General features: G+C 38.3%; 1 protein-coding gene across 5 annotated transcripts in view; it reads right to left on the bottom strand.

The window, feature by feature from the left end:
- LOC110449581 overlaps positions 1-26910 on the bottom strand; it is an 82393-nt gene that overhangs the window by 28926 nt on the left and 26557 nt on the right. For 3 of the 5 annotated variants that reach the window (XR_002462865.1, XM_021496532.1, XM_021496530.1), the window contains one exon: positions 1812-1923. Coding sequence is in view for 4 of the 5 variants with exons in the window: in XM_021496532.1 (XP_021352207.1) it covers positions 1812-1833 (22 nt within the window). In the remaining variant the exon portion in view is untranslated. Of the gene's footprint in view, positions 1-1811; positions 1924-7688; positions 7976-19349; positions 19577-26910 lie in introns of those variants that run through there. The other 2 variants (XM_021496534.1, XM_021496531.1) reach the window with 2 other exon arrangements.

Below are 26910 nucleotides of genomic sequence, written 5' to 3'. Positions count from 1 at the left end.
AAATATCTTTATGTCAAAATGTCTAAGTCTGGTGTGAGGGCCAGGGGAAAATATCTATATGTCAAAATGTCTAAGTCTGGTGTTAGGGCCAGAGGTAAATATCTTTATGTCAAAATGTCTAAGTCTGGTGTGAGGGCCAGAGGTAAATATCTTTATGTTAAAATGTCTAAGTCTGGTGTTAGGGCCAGAGGAAACTCGGGCTAGGTACTCTCCCGACATGCAGTATTACATGTACTGATAGACATATATAAGCTATACTGTTACATGTAAACTGTATCTCTCTCACTCAAAATACTTGCTTAGAAGTATGTATAGTGCAATATCTATATACAGTAAAACCTCGATAATGCCCCTCGTTTCATTTGTCACCTCGTTTACCTCCAACAAATATTCCAATGCCCTTTTTCCTCTTTTCTTAAGAATTCTTCCATACATTTCTCTCAATTTATCCCAAAATGCCTCCATAACGCCTAATTCGTTACAGTATAACAAGGTTTTACTGTTCGTTCCTGCTACACTGTATAACGTTATCGTATTATTCTACCACTCGATTACTGTCATTTCTACAAGTTCTTGTAATTTCAATATGAAGATCACACCAATATCGTTACATACGTACATGTTCTACCATCACGTCGATGCAATGACGTCATTATAAACTGTATACTTTCAGTGTAATAATTGCAAAGGCATTGATATCGTTATAAAATCTGTATAACTTCAATATACTACTGTAACAGGAGAGGAAAAAATGCACGGCCAGATCGGGGTTCGAAACCAGGACCTCTACCAATCGAGCTACCTGGTCGTCGACGACCGACCCAGTCAGGTTCCGCTATATTCCTCCTTCCTTTTTGTCAGTATTCGCCCTCGAAGACCACTATTTACAACCCAGGTGTAGGTATCCCTCTTGTCAAGCGTACCCAATGCTTGAAACAAGGGTTGGCCACAAGCACCACTGTAACAGTAGATGGAGACGGACGCTCTACCAATATTGAGCTACCTGGTCGTCGAGGATCGACCCAGTCCAGTTCCGCTACACTACCTAATACAATGGTATAGTAGTATCTTTATAACACATAGCTGTATAATTCATTATATTACCATGATGTTACATACTGATATCTTTATAATCCACTCTAACTGGTTACAAGATCCCGTCATTCATTAGCTATGTAAAAAATCGAACCATTGATAAATGTACTAAACTGATCACGAAATAATATTTTATCGCAAAAAACCTTCATCACCCATACATATAGATACATGTACCATGAGCTATTGTTAATTTTTACCCGACACAAATTAATATCAGTAATATAATGCCCGAAAATGAAAATCCATTTCTACACAGATATTCATGATAGTTGAAGGAAACCTCTCTCTAACATACAACACATCATTACCTTTTCCAGGCGCCGGCGGTCTCAGAATGAGTTTACACTTGTAAGCTCCAACACTAGTTATGATATAGACGGAACGTCCGCCGAATTCCCTGGCCAAATCAAAATAACGCTGTACGCACGGGTGATAGAGTGTTATTATAGCCAGCCACTGCAGTCGTAATAAGGTGGTGACTGGCCCCAACACTCCACTACATTAACAAATTAAATTATGGCCGGGAATGGTTCCTTTTGGCATCCTAACTACGGCACTAGCTCTGCCTTCAGGAAACGAGCAAAACTCCAAGACGGGATGTCGGAAAATGCAATTAGATAATTAGCCAGGAAAATGGCGATGACTATTAAGATGGAATTGAGTAAACAAAGATGTATAATTTTATCAAACGTGAAAACGTTCTTTATACTCACTTAGATTTGGTAGATACACCATGGCAGATGCTCTGCGTGCTGCGTGGTCATCGTATCACTATTCGGAAATAAGTCCAGAACGCTTCCTTCTCTGCACCACATCCATCTAGTTCTGTTACAAGAAAATCAGAAAACCAGTGTTATTTTCATACAATTGAGAGCATCTTGGATCTACGGTTTGGCGAGAGGTCATTTTTTTCTGACACGTGCAGCGCATGCCATGTCGTGTTCATCACCCTCGCACCAACCTAATTAATTGGAACTTATAGAGATTTACACGTGCTTATAGTCGTGTAGATTGGCTGATACATGAACGTACAAATGAGCAATGTTGTACGGCCTGACAATCCCAGGAACGTCCGCGGAATGTTTCCTCGCCACTGTCAGCTGTGTGCAGTATATATATTCGTGATATATAACCGTTGAATGAGGACAAGTAACACACGCTGGAGTACAGGTACTCTTACTATGCTGTAGATCACTCAATTTTCGAGAGCGTACGCGAAATGTTTCTCCGCCAGTGTCGGCTGTGAGAAGTATAACCATAAAATGAGGACAAATTCCGAAATTGCATATATTACTGTAAACAAATATTTTTTTGCGAGTAAGTTGGAAAAATTCTTATTGTACACCTCATTTAAGAACAGATTTAATGGTGTTTTTTTTGTTAAGAATAAGTGTCGTGACTTCGGCATAAATTTCACGGAAGAATTAAATCCGCAAAAGGCTCTCAACGCAAATGAACGCCGCGAAAGAAAATCAATGAGCCGTATTTATGTGGTGTATCCACGCGAGGGGAACAACAGTAGGAAATTCGGCCTACAAATTGTCTAAATGTATACAGTTGTTAAGGTTCAGCAAAAGATAGTTTTTTTTCTGGTGAACAAAAGAAAAGAAATCGGAGAACTTTGATTAAAGATCCCCCGCCCACTGCACTCTGCCTTTTTGTATACACTGTAACTCCCTTTTTATTTCGTTTTTTGGATTTAATTGTAGCACCGCTGGACAAGGCTACTTACGTTGACAAGGTATCGCACTCGGTTAGAGCGATAGCATTGCAATCTGAAGTCCAGGGTTCGAATCCTGTCAGGTCCCACTGATATGTTTTTACAATCAGAACGCTGTTGTCTATTATCTTTTGTTTAATTTCATGAAAGTCCTGTTTCATTAAATACAATTTTCCGTCACGATAGCATTGGTTCTCCTCAAACATGAGATGAGATACCCAATACACATAACGTATTGTTCTTTTATCGAAGCCTCATATCTGCAGATCAAGCTATTTCAGAAAAAAATGTGAAAAACAGTCACATTAATTGCCAGACGTTAGCCATTATGCTATATACATGTAAGAATACGTATAAAATAGAATCGCGTTCTCTGTTGTCTAGTTAATGAGCTACTAACGATTCATAGTTTATAAAAGTGAACGCAATCCATTATCGTTGTACCGTTGTAACTAGATATGATTTCGTGGATTCTAGATCATTAGTAGCATTTTGAACAATGTAGTAAATTTTTTGGTTCATGGACCATCGGGATAGGAAATATAAATCTGCGTTATTTTACCTCGTTTATTTCGAACTCCCGCCTCTAATGATGCACTGTATTGGTATCCGTTGGCAAGTATTGTTTTTACCTGCAATGCACTATGACCCCATACTTCATGGCAAACAGCAAGCAATAACCATTTTCATAAAGCACATGTGAAAGTAACGAACGTTTATGATTTCACGAATTCTATTGGCGTTTGATTCACACCCGCATACCAGTATCTGGATTAGTAGCGAAATCAGTACACACGATGTTTTCTCCTTACCGGAAGTTCTGTTTAAACAGTCAATGAGATAACCTATTTAAACGTTCTACAACATGTGTGGGTTCTTACATAACTTCACCTGTTACCGTGTTCTTGATAGCACTAACAGAAATAAGTGTAGGGATGTACTCATCATGATAACCCCCTACATCCCAGCATTCCATTACAATTTAACGAAACATTCTTCCCAATCATAAAATGAACCGTGTTTATTGAACCCCTCTAGATTCTGCATGTAGGTACTAGGTACAGACGTAGTTTACGCTGTTTCGTTTACTGAACTCCTCTAGATGTTACATTAACACCCGTACTATATATCGCGTACAAATTTGCCCTCCTCTTTAGAAGTTTCTGACGGGAGAAAGAATATTACTTGTATTAAGACAGAGGATTTTTTTATGTATAGTCTTATCATCGTACATGAGATGTTCCAATTCGATTCCGACACGTGTGCATCGAATACATTCGTAACGTCACGTGCACGTGTCACTCTGTATCGTGTTCCCATGCATATGGAAATTGAGACAGAATGGCGTGGACACAATACATGCTGTACTAATCCACAGTTTAATTCGATTGCTGCCGAGACAATCCCTTTAGCTCCGCTCTCTAGTCAATCAGTCGTTCGGTACAGTGACAACCCCTATTTCAGAGTAACTTAGTATAATTTGGTGCTCAAACAACCCCCTAAACAGCCATATACGCCATCATCCTGTAGAACTGTATCACAAGTTAGCAAACAAACAAACAAGGTCCTTTTTTTTAACCAAATAACTATGAGGTAATTGGACGTTCAGACAGTGAGTTAGTCTTCATCATATATATTCCATGACTTCCCACTAATTGCGAGGATCCACATGTGCCAATCCGGGAAATAGAAATTCATATCAGTCAATATATCTTTGTAGTTTTAGGATGATATATTTTTGATTATATTACTACATGTAGTTACCAGAGCTTCACACAAAATAACGAAACCAGCATGAAAACGTTCATTCCCATTCGGAGCGCGGGAAAGGGCGCAAAATGCATGCTATATTAATTCACACTTGGCAGTAACTTTGTAGAAAATGAATTTTATATAAAATAAAATAAAAAAATCTTGCTCTTGGTGAAACAATATCATTAAACAAATTTTGCTTATGCACAGATGAGTCATACAAAGTTTATCTCGTACATAGGTCAGAACTAGCATTTCAAAGGGTCGCTGCGCCATGGTTTGGTTTGTGTTTTACGTCCTATAAACAGCTACGTACGGTCATTTTAGGAAGTGCCAGGTTTTGGCGGTGGAGGAAAGCGGGAGTTCCCGGAGAACAAACACCGACCTACTACCAGTAGCTGGCGACTACAGTGGTAGAGGACTAGTGGTACAGTGAAGCAGAATGTCAGACGCCTCGACCACTTGGCCATCTAAAGTTTTAGTCGGTCGTTTGATTTTATTTTTTTCTATATATATATATATATATATATAGTGTGATAACATGTAATTGTGACGTCACGACGTTGTTCTTTTGAATTAAACCTGAATAGCCCTGTGAAGGGTGAAAGCAGCTAGTTTTTTAGTCGGTCGTTAATCTTATTTTTTTATATTTACTTCCTTCACATGGACATTTAATCCCTTTTTATTATATATATATATATATATATATATATATTCCACTTCTATTCTCTTTCTCTTTTGTCGTGTCCCCCCTAGGCACCAACTATATTCGTCATTTCTACTCCAAATTTTTCAAAATTAGTCATAATGTAAATGTATTTTCGGATTATTCCATGCTCTTGTTATAGCGAGCATGTCCGTTACAGTGATGTCCATTATTTTGTATTTGATATTTTCACCTAAAATCTGTTTCTTCATAGTGAACTTGAACGAAAAATATAAATACCGTAAATTGTAGTGAAAACAACGAACGGATTACGAAACACAAGTATTATTGATGTCCTATGGTAATATCAGGAGCAATAAAACGCTGATATTTTTATAGAATAATTGTTTAACCATTTTGACGTAATAAGGCGTTTTACTACATGGCTTTTATTAGGATAGGCTATACCTGGATCAGTTGCCATTCGAGATAACGTTAGGTGGAATACGGAATATAACGAAATAAAATCACTTTTAATTCCGTTCCTTTTTCCTTTACACATTGGCCTTACAATGTCATGTTTCCTAGCGTTTTTCCTGTATCAACATCACTCAAGTCAATTCAGCGTCCATGCAATAACACCCAATCCTGCTAGATATCCGACATCCCATAATCCCAAAAGAATTGTCCTTTTCACTCACTACTTCCGTTTCGTCCGCACCAAATCGAAGACATACATCACAGCTAGGCAAATAAACAAAGGAATCGACCATTATCGGAACCCTAGATTACAGAACCATACCGTAATGACCCCGGAACCACCTGTAGTTAGTCATTCTATTAGACTGGCTTCCATAGCAACGCCAGCACAAGAACTTTGATTATATGCCGGTCTGTTTGTTTCTTACCTGCGCAGGTTTTACCTGTGCTAGTGTTTCAATGTTATTATTCATTGGGCTGGCGTTATGCTGGACTCGACAGATTATCTACCGTCAAGTGGCTCTCGTGTTACAGAGACAAAACCAATATACCGTCTTTAATTTCCTGTTTCTATGGCAATGATACAATCGTAAATGTCTCTGGGCCAGAAAATCTGAAATCGTTTTCAGAGAAATGCTTCTTATCCGTAAAGACTCTAACCATACATACTGGTCATTGTTGTAATTACATACACCGCCAGCCCGTCAAAATACTGAGAGACAAACCGCCCTTTCTGTTTCCAAAGAATGTCTGTCTTTTAGACGAAATATGGTGATATTGGTAGACAACATTTTTCTGTTTCTAAAGAATTTCTGTCTTTAAGACAACACGATGTTGAGATATCGGTAAAAAAGCACCCTTTCTGTTTCTAAGTTATTTCTGTCTCTAAGAGTACAACATTATTGAAATATTGTTAGGCAAGGAGCTAGCCCTTTCTGTTTCTAAGGAATTTCTGTCCTTAGGACTACAAGACATTTGATTCAGAAACATTTCGAATTCCTCATCGAAACCTCAAAGGTAGCTGTGTTTTAAATATAGACCCTTTTAGACTTAACGAATCTGAACAGTACAGTCAAGTACAGTAATTATGTGAAAATACTTACATGTAAAAGACAGAAGTTTTAACAGTAAAGCCAAGCGTTCATCAATATAGACAATCCATCATCTATTAGTGCTAGTCTATACAATAACCACAGAAAGAATCCGAAGTCAGATTGTCTTCAATAATACAGATAGATTCCGAACTTTGTCTACAGACTTCATAGGTTAGATTTTTTGAGTACAATAAATAAAGATAGACTTCATAATATAGCCGTCAAGATAACTACAAGTAGATTTTGAAACCAACCCTTTTTTTGTAATCAACAAGGAAAGGTTCGAACGTCACACTTGAATATAATAACGGTTAACAGATCCTAAATTTAGATGTCTACAGGAACAGTCTAATGATGGTTTCTTACCTTAAGGCTTGTCTACAAAAATCATAAAAAGTCTGAACGTCAGACGTTCTACAGGGACCTGATAATTTGTTACATGTCCCTTTGTGATGTGCCTATAAAAGGTAATGATGACGTGACATGAATCGTACAACCCTTATTTAGGATTACGTACCATGGCCATAACCATCGATAGCTTCCGAAATCAAAGACTATCACCGATATAGGTAGATGTTGAAATAATTATTTTACACAACAGCCTTAGAAACGTTCGAAGGGCAGAACTGCCTAAAATAATCAACAATAGTAAACAAGTTTTGAGTTTTAAGATTTCCGACGATAACTGTAGATAGTTTCCGAAGTACCGGTATATGGCAATCACAAATACATGAAGACGTTTAAATAAAGACTGTTCCAAAACAGCCATATAGAATATCAGAAGGCGATAATTGATTATAACGATTATAAACAACAATCGTAAATCAAACTAGATTTATTTTTTTACCTTCAATAACAATAGATAATAACCAAAGAAAAGTTCCGAAGTAACACTTACCAACAAGAACACAGTCTCAATAGTTCCCAACCGATACTGACCGGCTGCTCGTAACGAAGACTAAATCAGTCTACATCCCTCTCTGCTAAGGAACAATTTGACGGCCGATTGGACGTAGAACCTGCTCCTTACAATGCATCTATGAAACAGGTTCTTTGATCTTGCCGCCTTTCCCTAATCGATACCCTGTCTAGTACAGCTTCATGCTTGTGGCGCTTGAAAAGAATTACCAGTTCGCTATATTCTCTAACTCACGAGGACGGTTTCTATTCTGTACAATTGATTCTTAAAGTGAGCCGATCCAATACACCTTCAAACGTCTGTTTTCCAATTCTTGTGTCAAGTTTTTTATCGATGAAGCCAATATTTGTTCTGGGTGTATCTTTGTGGAAAGAGATAAAATGGCCCTATCAAGCACCCCGCCGCGCTGAGTTAACGTGCGCTATGTCAACACTCACGCGCCAAAATCAATACAGTATACACCACGTAAGGTACGGATTCACTTCGGCCATCGATTCGCCGGGCAAAACCCGCTTTCGATTCTCTTCAATGGTTCTTTTTACGGCTATAATTGGAATAATAACATAATTGACAAATCATATTGATTAAAGCAATTTGGTTGTAATAAATGAACAACCACTGTAAATTACAGAGGTATACATAGGGGAGTTTACAGGTGAGTTGAGATGTGACCAGGTGAACAGGCTAGGTGGCCTTCACTGCTTCAAGCGCTGATTACAATGAACTATATTAAGAATGAGCGTCCATGATTGACAGCAACGCTGTAACAGTCTTGCTATCCCCAGGGAAGCAATAGACATACAGTTGAATGAAGGTAGAAAATGAAAAATCATTTTAAATAAATATTATCTGTGTCAAATTGGTCTACACTATTTACTTTCATTTATTCAATTACACCGAAAGGCGTCGTTTGTGGTGAGGGACAACTGTATAAAAGGAGACGAGGTTAATCCTTTTGAATCCCTTTATCTTTTTTTAAGTAAACAAGAGGCCCAGACGGCCTGTATCGCTCACCTTGATATGTTTAAAGTACTCGATGTGAGGTAAAACTATAGCTCTCCATGGTAATTACTGTATGCACATATGAAATTTCAGAAAGATAAATTTAGTACTTCTGGAGATATAGCGAGAACACAATTCGAATAGGACCCCACCCTTTTGCTTTCAAGGTAGGGGGGGGGGGGGGGGGGGGGGGGGGGTTAGGGTCAACCGTTAATGCCCCAGACTAAATTGGGATGAATATATATTCAAGATGAAGTTAAGGGGAGGTCACTGTACATGTATGTATGAAAAACGACATTTTTTTTTAGTGATTTAACTGCAGTGGGTTTATATTTAAATAATAATAATAATAATATACGACATTTATATAGCGCCCTATATAATTTGTAAAATTACTCTAAAGCGCTTTACAACATATGGATAATAGTAATGGTTATAATTGTGAAAACAAAAAAAACAAAGGCTTACAATCACTTTTATACATTTAAGCAAGCAATGTGCACATAATTGAGCAAATAAAAGGGTGGTATTTACATGACGTCTTTGCAAAGATTCTAAAATGCAGACGTGAAGAGATGAATTTAGATGTCCCTCTTGAACTTGGCCAGGGTATTTGACTTTCTACTTGCAGATGGTAAGTTATTCCACAACGTAGCCGAAACCCTCCCAAAGCATCTGTTTCCGTAGGTCACAGTTCGAGATTTTGGGGACAACAAAGATTCTGACTCCGACCGCAGTGATCGTGACGGCTGATACAGGGTAACAAGCTCATGTAGGTACTGAGGAGCTGTTCCATTCAGTGCCTTGTATGTGTACACCAGCATTTTGTACTGCGACCTGTATCGTACAGGTAACCAATGCAACGAATAAAGCACAGGGGCGATGTGCTCTCTCTTTCGAGTACGAGTAACTAGCCGTGCTGCATTGTTCTGGACCCTCTGCAGACGACTAGTTAGTTTGTCAGATATACATTGTACCACAGAGCAGGGCGTTACCATCCAACCGAGAGGTAACAATTGAATTCACCAAATTCTTGCATGCATCTGCAGTTAAAAACTGCCCAATACAGCTAGTATACCCTAGGTTTTTAACAGCTGGAACAATCTCAATAGTTTTGGTACCGACCTTGAGCTGGAGAGCCATTGTTTGCTGACACTTTGGGGAAAAGACGAAAAGTTCCGTCTTTTCCTGATTAAGCTTAAGCATGTTGGCGTTCATCCAGATACTGATATCTGTCAGACAAGCTTCCGGACTTTCTAAGACGGTATTCCAACTGTCCTGTGGTTTAATGACCATGTAAATGTGTGTGTCGTCGGCATAGCAATGAAAGCGAAGGCTATGGCGACGACAAATCTCTCGAATCGGTTCGGAGAACATACAATATTTTCGTGGTCCTAACACCGACCCTTGAGGAACTCCGAAATCTAGTACTTTGTCATGTTATGTGGAAGATCCGATGGCAACACACTGTCGTCGTTCATCAGGTAAGTTTGTATCGAGCATAGTGCGGTATCAGTCACCCCATAAGAGTATTCCAGACGTTTACAAAGTATGCCAAGATCGATGACATCAAATGCAGCTGACAAGTCCAGCATGACAAGCTCCGCTCTGCACTTGTTATCCAATGCAGAAGCTATATCATTATGTACACGTAGGAGGGCCGTCTCAGTAGATTGTCCCATGCAGTAGACCGATTGCATGTTGTCATGGAGACTGTTTGCATGGAGATGAACCTCAAAACGCCGGGACACAACCTTCTCCAAGAACCTAGACAGAAAAGGCAGTTTTGAAACTGGGCGGTAGTTTTTCAACTCCTCCTTGTCCATTCCAGGCTTCTTTAACAATGGTCTGACATGTGCCTTCTTGAAACATAATGGAACCTTTGACTCAGCCAATGAGAGGAAGCAGTGCTTCATGACATTGCTTTAATAGGTCTGTAGGCAGTGGGATCAAGCTCACAGGACTTTGATTGCGAGGTCATGATAATGTTGCGCAACTTGTCCTAGGTTGTTGGTGAGAGCTTTGCCACTGGTTCCCCATCAAATGCAATGTCAGCAGTCATGACAGATATGTCAATATCAGCAACTAGAGGTGGCAATATTTTTCCTGATTGAGCTGATTTTTTTTCAGAAAGTAATCACTGAACTTGCTTGCTTAGTCTTTTTCAGAATTACAGCTTGGTAGGATAATTTCAACTTTCTGTCCCATTACAATTCACATTAGCAGAAGATCTGTTTATATTTACGATTCATATTAGCAGAACATAGGATTATATTGACAATTCACGTTAGCAGAACACCGGTTTATATTTACAATTCACGTTAGCAGAGCATCGGTATATATTTACAATTCACGTTAGCAGAACATCGATTTATATTTACAATTCACGTAAGCAGAACATCGGTTTATATTTATAAATCAAGTTGGCAGAATACCGGTTTACATTTACAATTCACATAAGAAGACCATCGGTTAACATTTACAATTCAAGTTAGGAGGACACCGGTTCGTATTTACAATTCACGTTAGCAGAATACCGGTTTATATTTTCAATTCACGTTACCAGAATACCGGTTTATACTTATAATTCAAGTTAGCAGAACATCTGTTTATATTTACAAAAGCTTCATTGTAAAATAGTCATTACGAAAACACTTTACAAAAAACGCTTATTAAATTAAGAGCATACTTGAGTACTTGCTGCATTCGTCTTGCATGGGGCCTATTGAATTCGTTGTATTATTCCGAGATAACAAATTCTGCGAAGGCTAAATTCACGGTGCTGTCAGATTGCAGCATTAAGAGACCACACCCAATGTTATACGGCCAAGAGTGTTTGCTCATGTCTTGAGTTCTGCAATTTCAAGTATCACAGTCGACTTTATATGATCGAAGACTTACAATTCTTTGCCATCGTGATCTTTGGCCCTGTGTTTGTCAGCTTTACAAAGGAGTCAACAAAAGACACTGGACCGTACAGGTCAGAGGATGGTCCTCAAACCTTTGTTGAATGACCACGCCAATTCTTTACTAAAACAGAGTCTCGTTTCGGTAATTCCCCGATGTATTGAATTATTCAATTAATTAAATATTCTCAGCACTTGTAAACTGTTGTGTTTAGAAAAATGTCATATCGTGTGTTAAGGCCTAAATCGTGACGGAAACTTGTGCAATATATTCAATTGACGCCGCAGATCTTACAATTCTTTTTTTCGAGCCTTTGGGTTTATTGTTCCCAACACTTGAAATTAAATGGTTTGTCACCAACAACCCTAGAGACTGAAAATAGTCAGGACAAATAGAATAACAAGAGGCCTAGGGGGCTTGTATCGCTCACCTGGAAATGTTAGCAAGGTTGAAGTTGAAATAGCCAGACGTTGCTGGTAGTGTACATGTAGTACATGGTTAGTCAGGTGTTATATTTATATGCAATTGGACAAAATCCTGTAATTCCTACAGGAAAGGGAGGATTTTAAAGAATTTGCAATATTTCCCCTATTGGGCCCCGCCACTCTACCTCCAAGGGGGTCAGGTCCACCGTTGGTACACAATTAAGTCCCCTTCACCCAAAGATACTTTAGATCAAATATTGACAAAATCCTGTCATTCCTACTGAAGAAGAAGAATTTTAAAGAATTCGCTAAATTGCCCCTATTGGGCCCCACTACTCAAACCCCAGGGGTTCAGACCCACCATTTATACAAAATTGATTTCCTTTCCCCATAGGATGCTACTGTTCATATTTGGTCAAAATACCTTCACTCTAACAGCAAAAAAAGGATACTAAAGCAATTTATCTATATTCCTTATTGGGCACCGCCTCTCTGCCCCTAGGGCGGTCAGACCCACTGTTTATACACAATCGGTTCCTTTTTACCAAAGGATGCTCCAAACCAAATTGGGATGAAATCCCTTCATACCTATGGTAGAAGAAAGATTTTAAAGGTTAACCTCTACTTCCCCTATTTGACCCCGTCCCAGGTGGGCCATACCCACTGTTTATACAAACTTGAGTCCCCTTGGCCCAAGGTTGCTCCAGCCTAAATTAGGATAAAATCCCCTTATCCCTACGGTATCCGTACAGTAGAAGAAGAATGTTAAAGGTTTTACCGCGGTTTCTCCTATTGGGTCCTGCCCCTCTGTCCCCACCGTTTATACAAAATTGAGTCCCCTTGGTCTAAGGATGCTCCAGACCAAATTTAGTCAAAATCTACTGTGCCATTCAGGACTAGTAGCAAGTTGACGGACGGACGACGGACGCTGCGGTATGGCATAATCGGACTAGGTGAGCTAAAAAATCACATGACCGGCATGACTAAAATTTGACAACACATCGGCTTGTGCAGGAATTATAGACTCTGTTTAAGTATAGAATTGTGTTCTGAGGATCCACCCATCAACTGAGAAGACATGATTCCAGCAAAACTAGGTATTGGTAAGAAGAAGTTGAAAGTTTTGCCAATCAGCCCTCGGGGTGAAAAGAAAAAAGAATATAAACAAAATAAACTCAGAAGTGTCTCTATATAAACTATATTAAACTTTAACTCCACCCAATCGGTTAATGAATGATCCGGGGGTAATAAAAGTCACATTTTGATAAGGCACATTGAGAAATATGTAACCCATGAAGAGTATTTGATTCTAGCAATTATGCAATTTTGCAAATTTGACCGCCGTCTCTATGGCCCCTAGGGAGTTAGATATATAAAACTCACAATTTTGGTTTGTCTTTGACTAAGGAATCTGTCTGCAAAATTTTATTGATTTGTTCTGGGGGGTTTTTCCCAGAAATGATCAAAAAACGTAAAAAGAGTTTACGGACGACGCACTCGTCTTGCACGACGACGCACTGCACGACGACGGATGGCAATACTTCACACGAGCAAAAAAACGAATCTAGATAGAAAGGTCAATAGATAAAGTAATATAACCAATCCTGTAACAAAGACGACAGACTATTGCAATTTGAACAAGATTATTAGTTTCGATAAATCCATGTCACTGTCTGATAGCCATCAACACCGGCCCTGTTATAACAGCGTTAGGTACGTAGTTATAGTAAGACTCCGAGAATGTTCCGGCGTAACCACGATTGACCAATAAAGCAACTTGGTCAAGACCGAGAAAAAAGTGATGCTGAGTATACATACAGGTAATTAACGCAAATGTCTTTTTGGCCGTGAACAATCATGTCTCTAATGAATCTCACACTTTCAGGAAGTTAAATCGAACGTTGACCCTTGCGTGTAAACATGTTTTTTTCTCAAATATTCACCCAATTGAATATAAGAAGCCGGATGAAGAAAAATAACACAGTGTAAAATAACAAGAACCAAAGACAACATAAAGAATGAAAGATCAAACGAAACCATATTGAAACCTTTAAACCCAAACAACCGACTGAAGAAGACACCAGGTGATCAGGAAGGTTAAGCGTTACTATTTACTCTGTATGTGGTATATAAACCCGTCATTTGAAAGTACAAAGGTTTCAGATGTTTTTAAAAGTATCCACAAAATACCTGATGTTTCTGGTCCAGCCTTTTTCATTCAACATGTCTCAATGATCTTAACCCATGTACACAATCAAATTTTATCACAATGGTCAAGCACTTTTTCAAGAAGTTGATTGTGTTTTAAGAAGTTGAATGAACGACATAAAACTGATGAACAGATATTGTATATCAGAAACAGTGAAAGACTAGCGTGTTCTTGGAAACCCCTATCCGCGTAGCACTTGCACCAACATCGCCACGTCTTGCAGTTCACGCGCTAGGATCTTGATTCGATCAGACGCAGACGTGTCGTTACAAACACTAGACATGGCCGTTTAATTGTAGATAATGTAAGATCTCTGATATACAGATATTCTGGCGTGGTTTAGATAAGATACATAGACCTTCAATATCGGGAAAACGGATTTTATTTGATGCGGATCCAAACCCGTTAATAATGACGAACTCTCAATTTCACGGCCGAGTTCGCTCACGTCTGACGACTAAGCGGTTAGAGTACAAGACCACATATATACCGAAAGCTCTGTTTACTCTACTGAAACATCTCTAAACACGTGAATGTTAGTAAAACCACTTATCGTTTAATACGTTCATCTGTTTTGTGCACCTTATGTTCTGAAGTTTAGTTTGTTAGAGAGGTTTAATGATTGATGTTGACTAGATTCAGAAGTACATCCGGAGGTCGAGGCATTGGAAATGCATTGTTTAACATATTATTTCTGAAATTGTATTGTAGAAACTGCTGAAGAAATATTTATGTTTAATTATGACTGCCGATGAACAAAGCGAAGTAGGGTTCCAATTTGTTCGTCATTTTTTCTGACTTGGAATTAATTGCCCATTTACAAAAACAAAGAGATATATAGGAAAGAAATATTATAACAGACAATAGTAAATGTAACTATCATTGTATGACAAATACTACCGAATCTAGCCGAACCGTCTGCATCCTTATCGAACGCGTAGACTAATAATACATCAGATTTAGGCCGAGTTCCGGAGTGAGTTCCCCATGGCTGCTTTGTGATGTGGTTCATAGTTTTTGTAATAAGAAGCTGGCGTGCGTTCTTGACGCTTAATGGATTTCCTATACAATTAATGAACTATCGATTGATAAACATGTTTTATCATCCGGAAGCTGTGGGATTCTAATCAACATTAGGTAATTAGTAAGAATTTTAAAAAGATTTAAATAAATAACGATTTTCTAGCGCTTTTACCTCATGGTAACGATAACAAGTTTAGCAAACACAACCCGCGAACATCGATAATTAACTAAATTTAAACACGGTTAACGAAGTGTAGTAATAGCAAAAAATCATCCGGTAATGAAAAAAAAAACCGAGAAAATAAAGCACATATTTCCTCTAATCGAATTGTGAAGAAAACACTCGTTCTACACGGACCACGGGGAATCTTCGCACACATATATAAGTAGGCCTACACGTCAGAGGATCGAACGTAGAACACATTCAGTCAAATTAGTTCACGCCACAACCTTCTCTATCCCATGATTGTGTTTCACATCAAGACAAAATTTGATTTTGTCTGCTACAACACAACTTTAAAACTCGTGACGTCATTATTATGTAAAACTGAATGCACACTCATTGTTCTTGGTGTTTTTTTAAAGAATACATAGAAATAAACTTTGCAAATTAAATGTTTAGAATGGAATTATAGATACACATTTTCTATACAAGTCCAAATTTATACAAAGCGCACGCAGTATATATATACAACATAATTGTACCAAGCCAAAATGCTTAGATAAACTGTCATATCCCGAAGGGTTCCAACTTTTAGCATGTTTAATCTGCAACCTAATGATGAAAGAAAAGATACATTTTTTAGCGTCTTTTTGCTGTCAACAATGGTCATGTGAAATTATGCCAAGCCCTACTCTATGACCAGATTACTGTAATATGCATCTTGTAGCATGCTATTGTGCAGCAGTCATTGCGTTATATTACTCATTTATCAAAATCAAAAGAAGCCCTACCGATAGCATTGTGATCAGAGTCCTTGTATAACGTCACTGTACCCAAAACAGGGAAAAGGCCCAAAAAACTGTCTTGCAGTATTTTTATTTCCAGTTTTCACTAGATGATACTTTTTTGACAATTTAGCCGTAAACATGCTTTGTTGGCAGCTGATTATCGTTACATAGACAATTTTAAGGTTAGAATAATTACCAAAACAAAACTTTCCTGACTTACGTGCCATGCGACGCTATTTATTTGGATATAATTTTCAAAAGTCGATTTTATCAGAACTTATGCTAGTTTGGAGAAGACATTTAAGCAGAACCCCCTTTGACTCTTAATTATTTTAACAACTGTATGTATACCTTTCTGCTGATATTGATCGTTTATCCCCAAATAGCCAAAATACCGAAGTGTTCCTTTCAGGGTCAGTAACGCAGGTTCAAGGGCCTTTATGACCATGATAGTTTTCGCAATCTATTTATAGAACCATGCGCTCAAAGTACCAACTTGTAGTAGAAATGAAAATCATATACATATAATTAATATATGAATCAGAAAAACATTCAAAGTCCTTGTGATGGTTAAATATAAACAAGAGGCCCAATGTGCCTGCATCGCTAACCTGGTATTAATTTAACACTTGTAACCTTAAAAGCGATCTTAAATAAAGCTACTGGAAAAATATCAGTATTATGACTATAAGTCATTCAAAAGAACCAGTTAAAAGATTGAAAAACCTTTGACCCCTGTAACCTTGAAAGTCGAACAAGGTCATGAAGTTGAACAAACTTTATTGCCCTTCATCTCATATTGAGATTAGGTCATTTAAATGTTTATACATATTTGACTTAATGTGACCAAGTGGATCAAGGCCATTTAAATGTAAAAGCTTGATAGCCCTTCATCCAAGCACACTACTAACCAAATATCAACATTCTATGGCTGATGGTTATTCAGAAGAAGTCGTTTAAAGTGTTAAACATATTTGACCTCTGTGACCTTGAATATGAGTAAAGGTAATTCATATAAACAAACTTGGTAGTCCTTCATCCTAGCATGCTACTGCCCAGATATCATCATCCTGGACCTTTTGGATATTCAGAAAAAGTTGTTCAAAGATTTTAACAAATGTGACCCCTGTGACCTTGAATATAGGTGAAGGTCATATATTTTAGCTAATTCAGTAGCCCTTTATTCCAGAATGCTACTGACCAAATAGCACTATCCTGGTCCTTTTGGTTATTCAGAAGAAGTTGTTTAAAGTGTTTAAAGACAGAATATGGGTGAAGGTCATTCATTTGAACAAACTTGGTAGCCCTTCATCCAAGCATACTGCTGGCCAAATATCATAACCTTGCGCATTTTGGTTATTTAGAAGAGGTTGTTTAAAGTTTTAAACATATTTGGCCCCTGTGACCTTGAATACGGATGAAGGCCATTTATTTGAACAAACTTTTCATCCCAGTTCGTAACTGGCAAAATATCATCACCCTATAGTCGCTTGCCAAATGATGCTTGGCCGAATTTGGTAAAAAAAAAACTCCAATCGTACTGAAGAAGAAGGATTTCAAAGATTTACCTGAAGTTCACCGTATTTGGCCCTGCTACTCTGTCCCATTTTCCCAAAGATTGCACTGAATGAAAAGGATTTTAAACATTCATTTCTATGTTCCTTCACTGGATCCCGCCCTTTTGCCCTATCTTTCTATGCAAACCTGCGTTCTCTTTTCCTAAGGATGCGCTACACGAAATTTGGTAAAAGTTCGTCCAATCGTACTAAAGGAGAAGCATTTTAAAAGTTTACCTAAGTTCCCTCATTTGACTCTACCGCTCTTCCCACTGGGGAGGGGTGGGGGAGGAGGAGGAGGAGATGGCGGCGCTTCCTTTGTTGACATAAAACTTATTCCCGTTTTTGCCTTAGGATACTCTCCGCAATTCTTTTTAAGTCCATCTAATCGTACTGAAGGAGGAGGATTTTGAAAAAAATAGTCCTTTTGCCCAAGGAAACTCTCGTATTTATTTTATTTAAGTACCTTCAATCGTACTAAAGGAGGAGTATTAATTCTTCTGTTCCGCCTATTGGGCCCGACCCATTTGCACCAAAAGGTGCCACACTCTCCTTTTATAGAAATTGGGTCGCCCTTGCCAAATGATCACTTGACCAAATTTGGTAAATCCAAAAAAACACTTTCAATCGTACTGAAGCAGAAGGATTTTAAAGACTTACCCCAAGTTCCATCTATTTAGCCTGACCCATCTGCCCCCAAAGGGGACATACGCTCCGTTTATACAAAATTGAGGTTCCGTTGGCCAAGGATGCTCCATCAAAATCAATCCACTCCGCCCTTCAGGCATCAATACTAAAATACTTACTCAAACCTAACCTTTTCCAACCAAGAGTTGTAGGATAGGGATATTCCAACAAAGTGGTTTTCAAATTGGGTTAAACCCATGGTTTTTTGAAATTAGTTAAAACTCTAACCTTTAGTTTAACATTATTTACAACCCATTGGGTGGAATTTCCATAACATTCAACCCTTATAGTCCGGGTCTCAGCAAGTTACTAACACCGCAATCAATAGATCGAAGTCCATCCGACACGCGGTTTCCTACGGACGTTTAGACATACACTATAAAACTGGAGAATTCGCCCTGACAATAACAGATTTCCTGTGTAAATGTCACTCTTAATGACCAAAGAGCCCCAGTCTTTTTTAAATCACGGAGCAGATTGATTTAAAGAAACCTGATCATATCTTAACACGATACATAAACTTTCATTTCAGACTGTCGGAAATCTTGCCGTACCCATGCATGTAACGACAAATTGAACAAATTTTGTCTATTTAGGAAACCGAGATTTCTGGTAAGGCTTTATTTGTTTAGTGTTTATGTTGATTTGTATAATTGAAATTTATCAATTTTCTTGAAATGGGCATTGTTTTATTAATTATGAAGTATTCGCGACTTTACGTATTTGTGAGAGCAAAGATTGTAATGCAGTGATGGAGTCCACAGCTCATCTTATGGAGCAAATCACTTGGTATATTAAGTTTCATCACATTGAAATGGCACATCCAAATTCCATGTTCTAATGAAATTCTATGTAAACACTAACAGTGGTATTGACTTACCTGGCTGTGGCTTGTTCCCGAAAGGTTCCTAATGTAAACAAACGTTTACCTGTATCATTCAAAAAGATCAAAAGGTAACATATGTTAAATCAGGACTGACCTCTGTCGGTAAACCCAGATAGCTCGCACTTAAATACACCGATCTAACTCAACCAGACTAATTTATACCACTGTCACTTAATCTGGCGAGGAAAATCGACATTTGAGATTGTACAATCGCGCGCTGATGTTAATCTTTCCGTTTACGAAAAGGGTAATTATGACAGATTTTAGAAATATTGACTGGAAATCTGAAGTTATGATGTAAGTGAGCGGTGATAAAGGGCTTAGTTTCCTCGAAGTCAATAGTCTGCCATCAAGACTATTGATCCAACCAGTAAAAATCGGCAGCTGTGTATGGCCTTCTTGCAATAAATTGATTTGTGAAGGAAGACTGTACGGACAAGCGGTGGTAACTGAGAAACGTGTTTTGAGGTTCAGCAACACTCGGGAAGGAAACCTTGAATCATTTGTAACTTCGTTACCCTCCAAGTAAAAAAGGCCTGTCTCGTGTATAAATGTTTGTAAATTGAATAAAACAAAGCTGTGTAAACTCTCAAAGCGTAATTGTACAATAACACGGCTAGGCAGAACCTAACCAAGCATAACGGCATCTGGTTTATCTCTCGTGCACGTCTGCCGTGCAGCGTGGGTTCTGGCCCTGTATCAGACTCCGATACGCTGTCGATTTGTGTATATTTATGCACGTGTAATGACCGCGCAGACTACACTTTCTGATAACCCGCAGTGTTTTGTAGACAACAATTAATCTAGCACCTGATCGTCCAGTGTTTTCCTAACTAATCACACTTGACCAGATGTTCCTACCCCAGTCAGCTTAACGCTGCATCGTATTCCTCACAATTCTACGTTTGCGATGTAAAGTCACTTTTCATTGGTTAATAAAATTGTATATTGGACGATACATCATGCGCGTGCATGTACTGTTTTCCAACAGACTAGCACTCTTCCAAAATCCTCCTACACAAATGTAAACAAGCCAGCCGCATGGCTGGTTTCCGGTACCCGCATTTAATTTTGTATTTATTTGAAGATTTGCTATCCGACAAACAAAAAAAGGTTATATTAACCTCTAGATCTACTTAAAACCTGACAAGCTCATGGTTAGAATGTTCCGCCAAACTTACCAAGAATGTGCCTTGAAATGTGATTGTAAATCTGTCAAATGCTGATTTCATGTGTTGAGCGATGTCGATAGATTGATGGAATTGATTGATCGGAATAAACAGCAGGTATAAAAGCATGTTATCAATATTAATTGGTTATCGTCTGTCGACCACATGGCGACTGCAAATGAAAACCCTTGCCAAATATATCTGGGTAAAAATTTTGAAAAATAGGACAATTGTCCACAGGGTCGGAAATGATCGAAACGCGCAGCTTGTTGAGAAATTAAGACACATCACGTGGCAAATGTTACCGCAAGCAAATTTATATTTTAATAATTAGATTATCTAGGTCACCTTGTTTATCATATCCGCATTTTCCATTCATTCTTTTATTACCTTAAACCTTGCGGTTTATCAGTATGGACACAAAGGTAGACACAAAAATGATATCATTACATTTAACTGTGTAGAATAGATATAATCAAAGTATATTTGTCTACATTGGTGAAAAATGCAACTCGACATTCTTTAATCACTTTTTCCAATATTTTCTCATCCTCGTTATATATTTCACCGTAATACACGCACATACGTCAATTGTTTTTGTAAGACACTTTGATATAAACAGTGGTCTACTAGTTGCCATTCAAATGCGATATTAACAACACAGGGGAAAATAGTGAATAACTGCGTTAAATACTAAGATCTCGGAAAAGTTAAATATACAAATAAATATGTACACCTGAAATTAACACATTTTACACTATCGTTTATTTGGATCGAATTCGGAGTGGTGTTAACGTGGCATGTGATCCTCCTAGTATGTCTAGAGAAACACCTGCAGCCGACATTTACTGAAATTGGGTTGATAACGGCTGCATTTTTGTCGCTTATAAAATGGTTATGTATGTTACGCTAAGTTCAAGTGTATAAGTTCAAGTTCTTTATTAACTTTAAGTCTATGGTGCGCACACCTTTTGCACAGAAGGTGTTTTGGACTGTAGTGCTACGTAATATACCTGGTATATCAAACAGTACTCAGACACGGACCTACAAAGTATCGCCTACCGTTGCTCAACATTATCAGCTCTCTGACATAACTTGAATACTACAAACATAGTTCAGCGTTGTTGCTTCTAGCAACTGTTCTGTATAGGGGTTTTACTCCTATTAAATAGCGTACATTTCCCCAGCTATACAATACAGCACTACTTTGTGTAACATCAATACAGATTCCAAAGCGAGTCCACAACAGTTCTTTTGTGTTATGCATTCCAACTAGTCACGCTCTAAATCAATTTGTAAAATAAAATATATCCTTTTTTTCTAAATATTTTAATCATTACGGAAAACGCTCACAGAACGTAACTAAAACACAAATTGGTACTGTGTTATCTGTTTAATAAGGATACCTTATCTTCTCCAAATGGGTTATTTTCCTCCTCCTTAGACTTGCTTGCAAACAACAGGTCATTCATTTCTGCAACAAACATTCGGAAATATAAATCAGAAAGTGATGTCTATTTCTACCAACAATCACAGACCAACATAAAGGTTGCGTTGTGTTAGAAACACATGCCGACCGCCTGCTGAGTAGACTTGCCCAATCAAATACTGCTCGTCTTTCAGAATTGGAGGACGATGAATGCCAGAATATATATATATCGCTACTATCTCATCACATTACAGGCCTCGAATCCAAACTTCACACTCACAATATAAATAATTGTGTTTCGCAAAATAAAGCCAAATTATATTTTACAAGGATGGTTAATAAGAATTTACTCTCTATCAGGGGACAGAAAAGCGACCAAAATCAATCTGCTACACCCATTGCAATGTTTAGGATCTGTATTATATTTCTTTCTTCTTCTAACTACCGTTTATTTCCTAGCGCCTAGTTTGGCAACATCTCCCTTTTGGCTTTAACGTTGAACACTTGCCCAGGTGAGGAAGACATTAGACATATCCCCTGGCCGGGACATACCAAAGTCCTTAAACAATGTTTTTGTTATTCCCTGCTTAACGTTCAGCATTTAGGGGAACAGCAACAACTGCCGTTGCGAGGACGTTAAACCCGAAATAAACAAAACCATTGACCGGACATTTAACACAGTGGTTGTGTTATCTAGTTTACAATTGTTAAAGATGAAAACTTTGCATCCAAACCATTAAGGGTATATCCCTTGTCTTTTCTTTTGCAGTCTGCTGGCGGTTATCCTGGTTTTTGGCAGCAAAATAATATTAAAAAAAAAACATTTGTCTTTCTAAAACTTACTTTTATTGAGTTATTGTGCTAATAAATGAAATCCCTGACCTTCAAAACATATATTAAGACCCAAAAATCATATAAAACGGACATCTAGAAGCAAAGATATTTATTTTTATGATATATTGGACGCCGGGTGGCGGCCATTTTGAATTGTCGCGTCTGACCGAGTTAACCCACACGAGGTTCACCCCAGCTCATTTTTAAATGCATCCTCAAATTGACCGAAATCAACTTTCAAACCTTGATCCGGGAAAAGTGGTCACGGGACCCCATTGTGGGGTCTCTACTAATAGGTACTGTATTGTATACAATTTAATGTGTAACTGTCGGTATTTTGCTGTTTATTTGAATTGTCGACCTAACATAAGAGAGACACAATGTCGTCGATTTGTCATTAAACGGTGATGCTAAAAATATTGACATTTAAAAACAGCAGACACGCGACGTTATAGTTATTTTGTAAACATTTTTCACTGATTTATTTCCGTCACGAAGTAGTGCTGTTCAATGACGACATGATTTGATAAGTTCTTACTGTAGAGCAGAGACATATAAAGTATATAGTATCTGTGTAAAGTAAAGAAAATGATTGCAAACTGACTTTCCAGCTAAAATTAAGAAACATCTTTGATCGACAACATTGCATCTTCGCTAGCCAAGTGTTCGCTGGTAAGTGGAGTGTATACGAAGCGAACACTTGGCTAGCGAAGATGCAACATTGAGACTATTTCTGTTTTATTTCCCTCAAACTCGTTCATTCGAAAACATTCTCATCAGTGCTCAGAATCTGGACATGCAAAGCTACCAGCCATGTTACGCTATTCAGAGTCGTCAGTTTAGTTTAAATTAAACTCACTGTCTGGAAATTCTGGCAAATTTTATATGAACTAAGACAAAAAAATCACAGTCGATAGGGGCCAATTCATTAGTAGAAGAAGGACATGTGAAACTCGTACAATATACACGTCAATATCTCGGTATTGAGATGACCGATTAGTATGCTGTTTTGGACATTGTTGTGTTCGGATTATATAGAATAATGATATATTCATTACTATTTTTGTTTAGGGTACACTTTAAATCAAATCAACTACTGTAAATTATTATTTTTTGAACATTTAATGCTCGTCAACAAAAACAAAATAACATAAAGCCACATGGAAGTAAACCGGAAACGTTATATAGGTTATGCCAACGAGGGATAGACCGGAAAATACAAATGGTCCCAAGTATTGCAAAGGATACAACAGATCAAATAGAGTTCTGCCAGTGCGCCTAAAGTAAGAAACACAGAAGGAAATCCCCGATCCTACAAACGCCCTTCATCAGTCGCGACAGACAACCAGGCAGTGGTATACAGAAGGTCGCTACTTTTCTAGAATGTTAAAACCTGTAAGGGAAGCACACGTTAAACGATCGAACTATTTTAAAGAGACAGTCATGCAGTGTTTTGGAATGTTCGATTTTCGTTTTCTTTTGATGAGTCAGAGAGTGCGGAACTTCCACTAAAAAACAATAGATGTCATGCAGATGATCAAGGAGAAAACATTTGCATGGTTTTCAATATTTGTCCAAATCCATAGCCAAACAAAAAACAGTGCATTAAAAAGCTTTCCTAATAATGCAGTTCGTTTTAGACTTGTATCATTGTGCTTTTTGTTGTTGTTGTCGTGGTCAATGATTCTATTTTCAGCTATTCTCCCCGTCTGTTTGTAATTACGTTTTGTTCCAAGCTTAGTAAACAAACATTACTGCGAGTTATCCGTCATTTGATATCACGTTTGACACTTCAGGGTAGCCCTATTTCCGCGCCGTATCGATTATCGAACACCTGCCCGTCCGACGTTATTAAATCCATATTCACAAGAGATTATACTGCTGTGCCTTAACACTTTAAGTGTCGGAGTCAAGTTTTGGCCGTGACGTAATTTGCTGTAAGGCGGAAATGGGATCTGAGGTGATGACAAACGAGAGGTACATAAGGGGTTGTGTATATTTTTGACAGGTAAAGGCCATGATAACGGGAGCTACCATATGAACGCACAGGGCGCTTTGGGGGAGTTGAGGGGCGTTAATCAATAGCGTCTCTGCCAGGTCTCAAACATACTTTCCTAACTCCAGCAATAAATATTTGAAATCCAATTTCTACTCTATAATTGTGCGAGAGGCGAGCGTCATGCTGACGTGTGATATAGTGGGATAGATTGATTCATGGTGTTTCTCATCTCCGTCGATTCTAACATGGATCCAAACAAGGCTTGCTATAAATCGAGGTTTCCCACTCGACGGGTTACTCATGTATGTTTACTTAGTGTAAATCGAGCTTTCCCATTCGACGGAATAGGTTTCCCATTCGACGAGGTACTCGTGTATGTTTACTTGGTGTTAATCGAGCTTTCCCATTCGACGAGGTACTCGTGTATGTTTACTTGGTGTTAATCGAGCTTTCCCATTCGACAGGTTACTCGTGTATGTTTACTTGGTGTTAATCGAGCTTTCCCATTCGACAGGTTACTCGTGTATGTTTACTTGGTGTTAATCGAGCTTTCCCATTCGACGGGTTACTCGTGTATGTTTTCTTGGTGTAAATCGCATTTCCCATTCGACGGGGTACTCGTGTAGGTTTACTTGGTGTAAATCGAGGTTTCCCATTCGACGGGTTACTCATGTATGTTTACTTGGTGTAAATCGAGGGTTCCCATTCGACGGGGTACTCGTGTATGTTTACTTGGTGTAAATCGAGGTTTCCCATTCGACGGGATAGGTTTCCCATTCGACGGGGTTCTCGTGTAGTTTCGGTCTTTCAATGACCAACACATACGCTGTGCCACGACATTTCATTTCACCAACGCATGATACTTCTCTTATAACTCCTTCGATACTTCGAATAATAAACAAAAAAGTCTTGACCATATAGATGATATCAATACAACGAACAATGTCTGGTGCTAGGTTGTTGGCGGAGTCGTGTTTGAGAGAGCCTGAGTGAAAACTCGTAGCTTGATATTGGTAAGGTGGTGTTTTGATCAAGTGACCTCCGGTCGACTGCTTTGCGCAAACGCATTTTAATCCTGCCGCTACTTTGATGACCTAAACAAACAAAAACAAGACTCAACTGAAAAAGAGTCGCTAACTGGCTTGGTTCGACTTCTACGTGTTTTACAAGCATTGCTCACCATTACAGTGATTTGAAGAGACGATAAAAAGTAACCACGACAGAAAAAAGAACGAGTTTGATATCAATATACTAGTATATCCAACTCAGGACGTACGACACACCACTTCACTTCCCGTGAGCCCTATGGGATGCGTGTGTGTGTAAAGGGGGTCTATTTGTTAAACATCCTTTTACAACTAATGTCATNGGGGGGGGGGGGGGGGGGGGGGGGGGGGGGGGGGGGGGGCACACATCATAATTTGATGTGTATTTAAGTATATTACAATCACACTTGACTTAAACGACAAGTGAAGGAAGTAGACGAAAACGTTATCAAGTAGATTCCCAAAACATCAGTAGACATTCAATTTCAATATAAAGATTTAAAAACGGTTGTCTATTAGTTGTTTAAAATGCTAGGTAAATATTTAAGTGACAGGTTGTCTGCCGATGCAGTAAGGTATTGCTTTTCTAGAGATTTACTGGATAATATTTACATTTGCATGGCATTGTCGCTATATAGCCTTTTTGAAAGCTGTGTCGTTGATGGGACTTTAATTACCATGCATCACGAGACACAATTATAAGCGTATTAATACAACACTGACCGGAACTACAATATCCAATATAAATAAACATGACGGCTGCTGAAATATCGCTGGGCACTTACAATGCCATTGTAAATTTATGTGCAAAATAAAAAATAAAATAAAAAAACACTTTTATTACAACGAAAACAAGACCAAAGGCTGCCATATCGTACAAAATGCACATCGGTTGAAATCACCAATGCCGGCAATAGAAACAATTTTAACGCTCATGCAATTTATCAGAAATATCGTCTGATACACTGCACTGATCAACAGGGGTTCGTTACAAATGTCTGAAATACACATATTCTATAGACCTACTGACACATATGTTACAGACCTACTGGTATGAGTCACAGCACACATAAACATT

This window comes from Mizuhopecten yessoensis, unplaced genomic scaffold (assembly GCF_002113885.1).
Source record: "Mizuhopecten yessoensis strain PY_sf001 unplaced genomic scaffold, ASM211388v2 scaffold4663, whole genome shotgun sequence".
NCBI classification, from domain to species: domain Eukaryota; kingdom Metazoa; phylum Mollusca; class Bivalvia; order Pectinida; family Pectinidae; genus Mizuhopecten; species Mizuhopecten yessoensis.
This window is presented reverse-complemented; position numbering and strand designations above follow the sequence as displayed.